This window comes from Octopus sinensis, unplaced genomic scaffold (assembly GCF_006345805.1).
Source record: "Octopus sinensis unplaced genomic scaffold, ASM634580v1 Contig12563, whole genome shotgun sequence".
NCBI classification, from domain to species: Eukaryota; Metazoa; Mollusca; class Cephalopoda; order Octopoda; family Octopodidae; genus Octopus; species Octopus sinensis.
Window position 1 is genome coordinate 289422 of NW_021832611.1, and position 12909 is coordinate 302330.

Here is a 12909-nt window from a genome sequence, read left to right on the forward strand (position 1 = left end):
ACAAGGGGTGTAATATTTTTGGACCATACTGTAATTATTATATTGGCTTGATCGACATTGAGCCTTCGAAATTCGAAAATATTGACCTGCAAATCAGGGGCTTACTCGTCTCCTTCAAAATACATTTAAGCCGACAAACAAGGAGCGGCTGTATTTATGCAGGAAAAATCTTAGAAGAGGATTAACGTCGATTGTTTTTAAAAGTGAATTGATGCTATTCCAGTTCTTGGGTGGCCTTGAGAGAATATCTTCGGTTTGCCTGAGGAGGTCGGGGATTCTGCGATCAATTAAAACAAATAAATTGCACTTATCAAGGATCGCAGGATTTCTAGCCTCCAAATATGGTATTGAGAGAAAAGAAAGCATATGTGTGGAGTCTATCAAAACAGCCCAGAAGTATTGGTTAATCAAGGGGATCGAATGTAAAGCTATGCATTCCATATTATTCAGATGTCTAAATGACCAGAATATTGATATAGAAACGTCAAGTGGATAGCTTTCGAGAGGAAATGTTTCTCCCAGAAGTGAGGCACTATATTGCCTACTGCAGGACAGAAATCTGTTTTTTTCAACCAAGGGAGCATTGTGCAATCATTGTATAAGAAGCAAAAAAACGGTTGGGCATTTGCCAACACAGTGTGGGAAAATGCTCAACAGTGATTACGTCAGAAGACATAATGAGGTCGTGAGATGTATTCATCTCCATCTATGCAGGAAGTACTCAATCAGCAAAATCAAAAAATTGAAGGGGTATTCTGTCCAATCAATCATATCTACGCAAAATGTTAAAATACGTGTCGATTCTAAAATAATTACCGACACGAATATTCAGTGCAACAAGCCTGATATATTTGTGTACTACAAAACTAAAAATGAAATTACTCTTATCGAAGTTGGAATCACTTCTCAAGACCACCTGAAGCAGGTCGAGGTCGAGAAATGCCATAAATACGATTTATTGGCAGGGGAGTTGTCCATTCTTAACGACGCTCAAGTGAAAATAATTCCACTGATTTTGACTTGGGACGGGGTCGTTTCCAAGTTTTTTAAAAAATACATTGAAAAGTTGGCTATCGAAGACGCAACTCGGTCTTATATACAGTCAGTTGTATTGAAGAAAACATTGGAAAGTATTATTGTTGAGCACAGGCATGGGATCAGAATCACTGATGACGAGATAAATTCAGCCAGTAGCCTTTTAATTGAAGCAAGTCATTCGTATAAAGATAATATGGAGAACGAGGGAAAAAGAGTCGTAACTAACCTGGAGACAGAGGATCAAGGAGTGATGTTGGTTACTTCCTCCTCTAAAAGGAGGAGATTAACCTCCAGCGGACAACGGTCGGATTAATATCAATTAAATAATATTAACTTAATTAATTTGTGTAATTTCCAAGTAACTAAAAAAATTGTTTTTAGTCAAAACAAGAGTTTTTAGTTTGAAAAGTCTCACTTTTGGTCATAAAATAAATTTTAAATTTCAAAAAAACCAATATACAAAATTTGTTCACTCAGTTAAATAAGCAGTGTTACTGCTGTGTGCGAAGCAAGTACGCTTCATTGATCGGCAACAACATATTCTTAATTATTTAATCTATTTTCAACACCAATCCACAAATATAGATAAAAAGAGTTTTTCAAAACAACAAATTAGAAGACCTTATTTAACGTCCAAATAGCTGTTTCATATCCCATGAAACACATCTAAAATATACAAAGAAGAGAACTGCATTTGCAAAAAATGCTCTGACAATGACAGGAGCGAATCCTCTATAGAATCCTAGAGGACCACCCTCCCTCATAATTTCAGAAACAACATCTCTCAACCCATTCGGATACGTATTCACGGAAGCTACAAAATTATACAACTAAAAATGTCAAACCAGTCTGAAAACGAGATTTAATCATATCCTGAGGCATTGAGACGACCCAATTGAATACACCAGCCATTCCTCCTGCAAATAACGTTTTAAGAGGACTAAGTCCCTCATCAGACGATAGTTTGTCCTTTAATAAATTATAGGTAAGAAAATATGCTCCACTTCCGGGTACATCTATAATTTGGGTGAAAAGCTATTTTATAACCTCTGTACAGTGTTAGGAGACTTCCTTTATATATTGATCGCATCCCACCTTCTTTAAATAATTTTTTTGCACAGTCAATAGGCCCATTGTAAAGTTTAACTTGAGAATTTGTCTGTACTTGTAATAGACATTTTATTCTCTCTCCAGGTGCCATCAGAATAACCGTAAATATCCCAGATAATAATCCAGCTGATAATATATTTGTATATCTTAATTAATATATTTAATTTTTTATAAAAAATGTTTTAAAAATTTAATACGTTGGCTTTTGTGTGTAGTTTGTCCCCAATTGTAAGCGAAGACCCACGTTGTAGCCAAAAAAGCATAAAGCATATATTGGGGCTACTCCGACAATCGGAGCTCCCATTCCTTTATAAAATCCAAAAAATCCCTGATAAAAATATTTCTAGTACTTCATTTTTCAATATTTTTCGAGCACAATCAGTAGCATTTGTGTAGACAGGAGATAGCCCATTCGAAGTAGCGGTTGACGTCTGAAGCCTTACTTTAATAGTATCAAATGGAAATCCGGAAGCAACGAGACAGGTTCCTCCAAACCCCCCTGCCAGGAGATCTTTAAATAAACTTTGCTGACCAGTCATCTTTAGTAATACTAAACTAGTTTTTGTAACTCTATTAATTAATAATTTTAAAAGTTATTACTTCAATGATAAACCAACAAAATTGGAATGTAAATAAATCTATTTAGAAATTCAATAACAATTTACATTTTTTCAAATTAATTAAATAATAAATAATAGACAAAATTTTTAAATAATTGATCAAGTTTTGTTTATACTGATTAATATCTAGATTTTTGTATATCAGTCATAGTTTTTTAATCTTTTTTTAACTTTGAATTAGTTTATTTAGTAATAAATCCATACCTAAAAATTTTTCGCAATAAATTTATTCAGTCGAAGCTCGTTATGAGACAGACTTTGGCTATGAGGTATTTTGCTTCAGATTCTTAATAATTAATAAAAAATGAACTTCTTTATGAACCAATTTAAATATTTTAAAACAATTTTTTCTAAATTACTTCATTATTATTTATTTCTTATTTTTTGTCCGTCACTTGGTCATTTTTTTAATATTTTCTATGTTCTTAAAAGTTATGAATGCCTAAACTAAAAATTAATTGTGGAAAAAAATTAAATATTCAAAAAACAATATTTCAGAACGTATAAGTGAATAGATTTACTGTTGGAAATTCTGGAACATCAATGTCATATAAAAATGCAAGGAAAATAAACTTAACAAAAAAATCAATAAAGTTTTTAAAGAAGTGGAATCAAACCAAGTGGGACTAACAGTAAACTAAGTGGGTTAAATAACGAACTAAATGAGATCAATAAATGATTAAGTTTATTATAAATATTATATTTCGGTCCAGAAAATAAAACTGCCACGTAAATCATTGGAAGAGAGAAATCAAATGCATAGAAATAAAATATATTTAATTGGATCAGGTGGGGATTTGAAAAAACGGCAATTGAACTCAATATCTCGAAAAAAACGGCATATTGTTGGATAAGAAATGGAGTTAAACCTGACACTAGAGGTGGAAATTATTTTAAAAAAGTTTAAAGGAGAACATGTCGACTCTTTTATATTATGCTTTAAAGACGATAACCCAACTACACCTCATGGAATAAAAAAATTGAATTAAATTTTCTGCAATTATCAATGTAAAAATCGAGTATTGCTTGACATCTCTGTATACATTAAAGAAATCGAGATTCAAGCCTCAAAAAGCAAACTGTTAAATTAACAAAATCAAAAGAAAGTAATTTGTTGAAAAATATTTAAAATTTTAATATGAAAACAAACCAACTTTCTTCATAGATGAATCGAGCTTTAATCTCAATATCAGCAGTAGAAAGAACAAGATGCACTACTTTAGCTGCTGCATCAAAAAGTCAAATATGCATATAATTGGATGCATCTTAAATCTAGAACTCATTTACTATGAAATCCAAAGAGGAGCTTTAAAAAAAGAGTAGGCTTGTCATTAGATGAATACTTGTTTGATGCAAGCACAGATTAAACATGGTGGTCCAGTTATTGTAATGTTGGAAAATGCACCAGCTCATAGTGATATCGAAGAAGTTCTTCGATTGGAGAGTTTATTGATTTTCACATTCTTTGTCTTGGTCCGTACAGTCCAATGTTTAATCCCATCGAAAATGTATAGTCAAAAATAATAACTCACGTGAAAAAAAGACATCTCTTCTCTAAAAAACCAAATTTTATTCTAACAAGAGGAAGGTTTTTCAATTAAAGAATATCGAACACGGATATTTACAAAATAATTGTAGATAGAATAAAAACAATTCAAATCTAAAGATTGTGTAAGATTTATTTATGGAATACAGGGAAGTATTGCTAACACACTAAATATGGTTAACATTAAATTTTAAACAAAAAATTTTTTAGGGTTAATCCAATTTAGTTTGCTATTAATTCCATATTGTTTGATATCAAAAAAGTCATTGATTCCACTTAGTTTTTTGCTGATCCCGCTTAGTTTATTACCTTAATTACCCATAGTTAATTTCAAATTTAATCAATTATGTGATCACAAAAATTCTTTATGATATCTCATTCTTTTTCATTGCTAGCTTTGAGCATCGATATATCTCCGAAACGGACGCTGGCTTTGGGGGAGACAAACTAAATGAGTTGCCGTCCAGATAAAATTTTTAGATGGTCTTATTCGTGTATTATTACTTTTTATTTGACCAAAGGATTTTTGACCTTCGGTAGTCCTTGAAGTATTCCCCGCCATTAATTAAAACGAATAATTTATCGCTTCTCGTTATTATAGTTCACTAATTATAACTAAAAATCACTCATTTACCTACTTAGTGGTAGAATTGTCAAAATAAATATTAGTAAAACAAAATTTCCACCATTAAAAATAATTTATTTCAACAACAATTTGAATTTCTCTTTTTAAACGGTTCAGGTATAGTGATTTTCTGAGAATTTGGTAGAACATTTTCATTACTGTTTCCTGTAAGTGATTCATCGAAAGCCTTGTAAATCGCTAAAAATGACAATTTTAATGATTCACCCATAAAAAACTCGAAAAAAGCCTTTTCAACATTATGACCTGTTCGGGCCGATGTTTCCATAAACATCATATTATTCAACGCTAAAATTTAAAAATTAATAAACAACCTGCAAAGTTCTTTCCAGCAATTTTAGTAATTACCCTATCTCCTTCCAAATCAGATTTATTTCCCACAAGTAGAGGTAAAAAAAATTTCGAACCAATATATTTTTTGGCTTCGTTTAACCAATTGGTGAGTGAGTCAAAGGAAGAAATTGAGGTCACGTCGTATGCTAAAATTATTCCATGGGCCCCTCGATAATGTCTTTAATTTTTAAAAATAAAAAATACCCAGAGCCGACTGATTTAAAACGCTCCTGACCCGCAGTGTCCCAAATTTGGACTGTGATTGTTTTTCCTTTGATTTCAAGAGTTCTTTATGAGTCAGAATGTTTAAAAAATACTTGGTTAAAAATTCGACTCCAATTGTCGCTTTTGTATTCTCTTGAAATTTTTTTCGCACATAACTATTGAGCAACTGACTTTTCCCAACGCTTGAATCTCCAATCAAGACAACTAATAAAAGTTTAAGAATATAAAACCACAACTACCTTTAAAGAGAAGTTTTTCACTCATCAATATGTATAAACTACAACGCTACTGGTCTAATTATTGAAACAAGTTCTATATATATTTATTACTAAAAAACGAAATAATTAAATTATTTCTATATTTGAATATACTTGTCTTTAAGTTCATAAATAGATTGACTACAGTAAACCCCTCTAAACCGACTCCTCGGTATACCGGGATAAACTCCGGTCTTGTCACCATAGACCAGAGGTTTCCAAGCTTTTTTTTACGCGCCTTTCTTAGAGAAAAGTACAATCTTGCGCCTCCCTTTATATTCCATAAATAATACAATTATTATTATCAAAACCAATTTTTTAAAACAAAAGTAATGAGATAATTTTTTATCCATCTTGGCGCAAAGTTTTCAAATCTTGGTGTCATCGCAGAGAGTGCTACTCTTAGCTCATTAGTCACTACTAACGAGTTCGATATTAGATTTAATTGCAGCTAGTGCAGAAAATCCAGTTCGCATAAATATGAAGTAGCAAATGGCAACAAAACTTTCTTGCTTATTCGACAAATTTCATATCCGTTTACATTCAACCAAAGAATTAGGGTTCTCTCTCAAATTTTTGTTTCAATAATGTATCGATGAAATTCTAAATCTGCAACTTGATCTTTGAGTTCAAAACACCCTTCTAATCACTTTGAAAGAGATAGCCAGCGTACCTCACAATAGTATAAAAGCGATGTATTTGAATCCAATCTTCACACAGCTTTGCAAAAAGCGTAGCTCTTAAAGGCATGTGTTTTATGTAGTTTATAACTTTTGTAATTTGCGCAAACATAATCGTCGTTCTGGACTCTATTCTTTGAGACAAGTGCTGATCTGTGCAGCATGCAGTGCGTCCAGATAATTTCTGGTGCTCTGTTTTTTACAAGAGCTGAAGACCAGATTTATTTCCTGACATTGACTTGCTCCGTCTGTACAAAGTCCAACACAATTGACCATTCATGTATTTTCAAAAAAAGTATCAATTATATTATTAAAAATTTTCATTGGCCGTGCTCCTTCCAGGAAATGGTTTGCAGAATAATAGATCTTCTATTATTGTACTTTCTTCAGCATATCGACATATGCAATTAAAGTGCATTTTTATTTATGTCAGCTCCCTCATCAACGTTATAGCAAATTTACAGTTACGTAGTCGAAGAAACCAAATGATCACAAAGATGCTTCAGATATGTCATCAAATTTCTAGCGACTGTGTTATCAGCAAGCGGTATTGCTGTTTAATTGTGTGCATAGGATTCGCCAAACATTGCTTCAACATACGATAGCTGCTGGCAAAAACTAGAGTTTCTCCGATATTGTGCGGTTCTTGCATGCAAATCCTGTAAGAAAACTTTGTACGAGCTAGTAAAGCATTTGAGAGACAGAAACATGTTTTAACGTTTCGTTTGGTTTATCAAACTCTTCTAATTTCTTTTAAAAATTCTTCAGACGTATGGACATGTTCAGAATGCATCGTTTCAAAATGTCTTCTTAATTTGCAATGGCCTCATACTATCTGCTGCAAGTGTTTTGAGGCAAAGCAAACAGAGGGGTTTTTCCATAGAATCAACAAAGATACGTTGTGAATTCCTAACAATAAGAAGCGGGAAAGTATTTTCTGTCTTTTGAGTGGTATGGTATGATTAATTCAATATTTTGATTATTGAAACCATCGTCAAAATCTTTATTATTCGTGAATTTTCTTTTGCAACCACTAAAGAATTTATTCATGTGTTAAAATTATTTAATGTCTAAAAATTAAATAAATTTTTGAAAAAATAAATTTTTAAATTAATAACTCTTATTATCGAATTAGTCACGTTTTTTAAATAGATATAATTTCTAAAAATGTTTGAAATACTTTTCGCGCCTCCTTGATCGAGTCAACGCCTCCTAGGGAGCGCGACTCCCGGTTTGAAACCTCTGCCATAGACCATCATTGCTATTTTATTTTCAATATACCGAATTTCCTCTATTCCGAATACCAACTGTATTTTGTGGTCCCAACCTGAATTTTCTCACCTTCTGAAATCAATTTTTGATCTAATCCTATTAATCGCATTTAACCTTGAATTGAGAACAACGATAGAAATGTATATGAAGAACAACTCGACAGAAAATTTAAAACTAAAAGATGATAACTGCAAAGAAAACAATTACGTTTCGAATTGTCTTTAAAAACAAACAATAAATGAATCTAACCAAACACCTTAGTCAACACAAAAATTTCTCAACAAGAAGTATGGAGTTGGACTAGCACTATATTAGATAAACAATGGATTTTTTAACGAAAATTTGAGAATTATTATGTCATTTAAAAAAAGATACAGAAGACTTTATTAATTAAATGTATATGTTTAATTCCAAATGAAAAGTAATTAAGTAAGGAATGCGCAGAGGGGAAACTCCGGGGGGGCTAAAGCACGCACCCTCTTGCGGAAAGTACCGCATGCGTGTTGCCACGGAAAATAGCGATGGATATCCAATGCAATAGCCACGAAACCTCGCGTGGCTCTTTCATCCTGTGGGCCAATTTCCCCGATGTCGCTGATGAAGGCCGAGGTAAGAGGCCTGGCGACGCCCGATGTCTCCAAAGCGATTAATACAGAAGACTATTAATGACTCAACTTTTTGCCAAAATAAACATAGAAACCAATGCGACACCACTTGCAACAAATTCGTTTTGAATGTTATTAGGTGGATTAGCACAGCTTCGATTGACGTGAAATCAAACAAAATTCCCTCTGCTTTAATAATTGTGGTATTCCAGTCAAAATATAAGATATAAACGACAATCTCTAAAACAATTAACTTTTTATACTCCTCATGAATAGACTAGTCCAGGGGTCGGCAAAAGCAGGCTCACGAGCCTTTGAAGGCTCTTTAACTCTTTCGGTAGGCTCTTTCAATTTTTAACTATTTTTTTTTATAAATGATTTCAATTTTTAACTATTTTTTTTGTTTTGTTAATAACAAAAAATCTTTGCACGTTTAACATTAATTTTTTGTGGTACATCGATATATGCCTAGCAAGAAAAAAATTAATAAAAAATCGATAATGAGCGACATTTTCAATCAAAATGGACTGAAACTTTTGCATTCACGCCTAATTCAGAACAACTACCGAAATTGCCAGGAAACTTTGAATCAAAATAAAAAGTCAAATTCAGAGAGACACTTTAACACAAAACACTCAAATTTCGCCAAAAAATATCCAATTGGTGATTCCCGAAAGAAAGCTGTGGAAGAACTTACAAAGAATAATCAGTTCGAGAATTCTGCTTTTAAATGTTGGTCTGACAATGCCAGGACTGCAAATATTGCCAGTTTTTTAATAAGCCACGAGATCGCAAAAGCCACGAGATCGCCGATGGGGAATTGGTCCCAAATCGCAAAAAGGGAAACAAAATGTGGCGCGCCATAACTGAAACGGGCGCCAGACGTGTAACATTTTGGCCTTGCATTTTAACCTTCAAATGTCATTTAATTGTTTCAGTTATGGCGCGTGACACAAAATATTTTACATTTTCCTAAATTACGCCAATATTTGAAAGAAAATGATCGAACTATAAATAAAACTTATTTTAAAAATGTTCTTTTGTATATGAATGAATCTTTCAATGACAGGTTAAAAATGAATGTTTAATATAAAAAGGTTTAAGAATTTTAGAAAAGAAAAGCAACACTATCGTTCGTTATAAACCCTCTATGTGCTAAAGTCAGCAATTTAAATTAATGCATCTAATTAATTTAATTTTCTAAAATGAATTTTTAATTATTTTTTTAATTAATGTCTATTTAATTTTATGAATTTAAATTTTTGACAAGTGGTAAAAGGTGGCTCTTCAATTTTTCGAAATTTCCAAAAATGTTCAAAATTGGCTCTTCTCCAAAAGTATTTGCCGACCCCTGGACTAGTCGATAATCTAATGATAGAAAAATTTGCCAGCTTAGACTTAAAATCACTTAAAATCCAAAGATTGGGAATCATCCCTATTTAGACAATACCAAACACTTTCAGCTTCTGAAGATAATGACAGTAACTTGGAATTAATACGCACAAACGTTTAACAAATGCTAGACAAAATGAGCCACTTTGCTTGCACTCAAGATCCTGCATTACTCGATCCCGTCAACAGACTGATCTATTTGAACGATAAAGCAATTGCTGAATTGAAACTAAATAAGAAGTAATCCTTATTGACAGATTTTTATTAATTTTAGGTTTCACTTTTTCGTTATACGTAAATTTAATGACTTCATGCCGGACAATTCTGTCGGTCTCAAAGGGAATCTGCGTAGAGAGGTTTTACTGTACTCGTCTACAGGTTCATAACTAATTGATTATCTGGAATATAAAACCAACCATGCTTCCTATTTGCATAATATGTCGCGAGCCGAGAGTGAAACTATGGCAGGGTAAAACCACTATAACAGCAGTCATAAGTCAGGATAAAATAATTCGCGTTAAAAAATTACGTCAATTTAATAGACTAGAAAGGATATTCGTTAAAAATGATTAAAAGCATAACTTACTGAAATACATCTTTGAATAGCAAGATGTAGCTATTCCGAAAGTTATCTTAATAATAAAATGGTATGGTGTGTGTCTGTCTGTCTGTGTGTCTGTCTGTGTGTCTGTCTGTCTGTCTGTGTGTGCACACCAACTTCAAATTGGCAATACGATGTCCTCGACTTACATGATGAGGTCCTTAAAACCTTCCCCCCAAAAAAATTAAAAAAAATTTTCTGCATTTTGGTTAAAATGAACAACTACGATGTCCTCGACTTACATGATGAGGTCCTTAAAACCTTCCCCCCCAAAAAAATTAAAAAAAAATTTTCTGCATTTTGGTTAAAATGAACAACTACAATGTCCTCGACTTACATGATGAAGTCCTTAAAACCTCCCCCCCAAAAAAATTAAAAAAAATTTTCTGCATTTTGGTTAAAATGAACAACTACAATGTCCTCGACTTACATGATGAAGTCCTTAAAACCTTCCCCCCCAAAAAAATTAAAAAAAAATTTTCTGCATTTTGGTTAAAATGAACAACTACAATGTCCTCGACTTACATGATGAAGTCCTTAAAACCTTCCCCCCCAAAAAAATTAAAAAAAAATTTTCTGCATTTTGGTTAAAATGAACAACTACAATGTCCTCGACTTACATGATGAAGTCCTTAAAACCTTCCCCCCCAAAAAAATTAAAAAAAAATTTTCTGCATTTTGGTTAAAATGAACAACTACAATGTCCTCGACTTACATGATGAAGTCCTTAAAACCTTCCCCCCCAAAAAAATTAAAAAAAAAATTTTCTGCATTTTGGTTAAAATGAACAACTACAATGTCCTCGACTTACATGATGAAGTCCTTAAAACCTTCCCCCCCAAAAAAATTAAAAAAAATTTTCTGCATTTTGGTTAAAATGAACAACTACAATGTCCTCGACTTACATGATGAAGTCCTTAAAACCTTCCCCCCAAAAAAAATTAAAAAAAAATTTTCTGCATTTTGGTTAAAATGAACAACTACAATGTCCTCGACTTACATGATGAAGTCCTTAAAACCTTTCCCCCAAAAAATCAAAAAATTATTTTCTGCATTTTGATTAAAATGAACAACGCGAATGTCCTCGAAATTCATGATGAGGTCCATTAAAACCTTCAAGGCAAAAATCTCACGTATTAAGAATATCCTTGATGAAAACGACAGCGAGAATATTAACAATGATGAACTCCCAATTATTCGCGATAAAGAAATTCAATTCATCCTATGTTTTTCTCTTTAAATTAAATGCATATATCATTATCGACCATGAATCAAAATTAAAGCTATTATCATATTTGACTTTGACAGAATGTGCAATCACAGATTGCACGACTTTGAATAGAGTGTGCAATTAACAGATTTTGAAAAACCACTTTGATAGTTGAAACCACATTAGCACAATCATTAACACAATTTACCACCAATTGACGCACGACCTTGAATAGAGTGTGCAATTAACAGATTTTGAAAAACACTTTGATAGTTGAAACCACATTAGCACAACCATTAACACAATTTACCACCAATTGACAGCGCAATCAGAAGAATTTGCGTAAAAATATTAACTATTTACTTGAGTTTTTCGTAAAGATAGAATTTATTTTCGGTATGCCTCTTTTCCTAAACTTTTTTATTATTCAAAAATAATTTTTTAAATAGATAACCGAAGGAGGAAAAACGAAGCTGAAGAAAAAACGGTCAGCTTAATAAGGTAATTAATTAAATCTTTTTTGTGTGTCGCTTTTTTGTGTGTCGCTTTCTTGCCTGCCGCATTTCCGCCTGCCGCATCTCCCCCTGCCCCATTTCCGCCAGTAAAAAACAAAAAGAGAAAAAAAAGGAAATTACAAAGGAAAAATGAAAAAATTAAATATAAAAAAAAATAAACCACAAAAAATGAAAAAAAAAGTGTGCAATGACAATAAACAAGGCCCAGGGACAGTCATTAAAGGTAGTTGGGTTATTTTTAGAGAGTGAGTGCTTTTCACATGGACAGCTGTATGTGGGATGCTCGAGGGTAGGCAGAAGAGAAAATTTATTCATATATGCCAAGGAAGGACGGACGACAAACATCGTTATCAACAGGCGATAGAATAGGGTTACATTTAACCAGGTAGTTTTATACATCTACATAAACTTATAGTTGTTTGATGAAACAGGCCCTCCGCAGGAGCTAGGTCGCGGTGAGCGAAGCGAGCTGCCGAGCTAGTGTGTTATAATTTTTTCAAATCTTTATATATATTTGATAATCATACTCTCGAAATAATTTCCATACATATTTGGATAAATAACTTGACTATAAAAATCTAACCAAATAATACATAAAACATCCACCACATAAAAAAATTAAACAAGTTTTATAATGCCCCAAATCATTATTGACAGAGAGGAGGAAAAGCACACTGTTTTGAAACAACCAAAATCCTATGCGTATGTGAAATATATCCTCGAATCCTTTTCTATCAGATAAATGTCGCAAACCACTACCAAATATATCAAATTTGCTAAAAGGCATTCCACCTCATCCTCATCCACATTGTCTCCGTAACTAAGTTCTACAGCACGAGTGAGTAACGAAATTGGGATTTGA

The 12909-nt window shown here is 32.6% G+C and overlaps 1 protein-coding gene across 1 annotated transcript; it reads right to left on the reverse strand.

Annotated features, from left to right (window-relative positions):
• Positions 1-1664: 1664 nt before the first annotated feature.
• On the reverse strand, positions 1665-2764 carry LOC118761352 (mitochondrial carnitine/acylcarnitine carrier protein-like). Its single transcript, XM_036499191.1, has 6 exons — positions 2749-2764; positions 2460-2718; positions 2393-2427; positions 2086-2294; positions 1884-2054; positions 1665-1852 (listed from the first exon to the last, which is right to left on the reverse strand). Exons 2-6 carry the CDS (start codon positions 2685-2687, stop codon positions 1665-1667), a joined length of 831 nt encoding a protein of 276 aa, XP_036355084.1. The 5' UTR covers positions 2688-2718; positions 2749-2764.
• Between the last annotated feature and the right edge of the window lie 10145 nt (positions 2765-12909).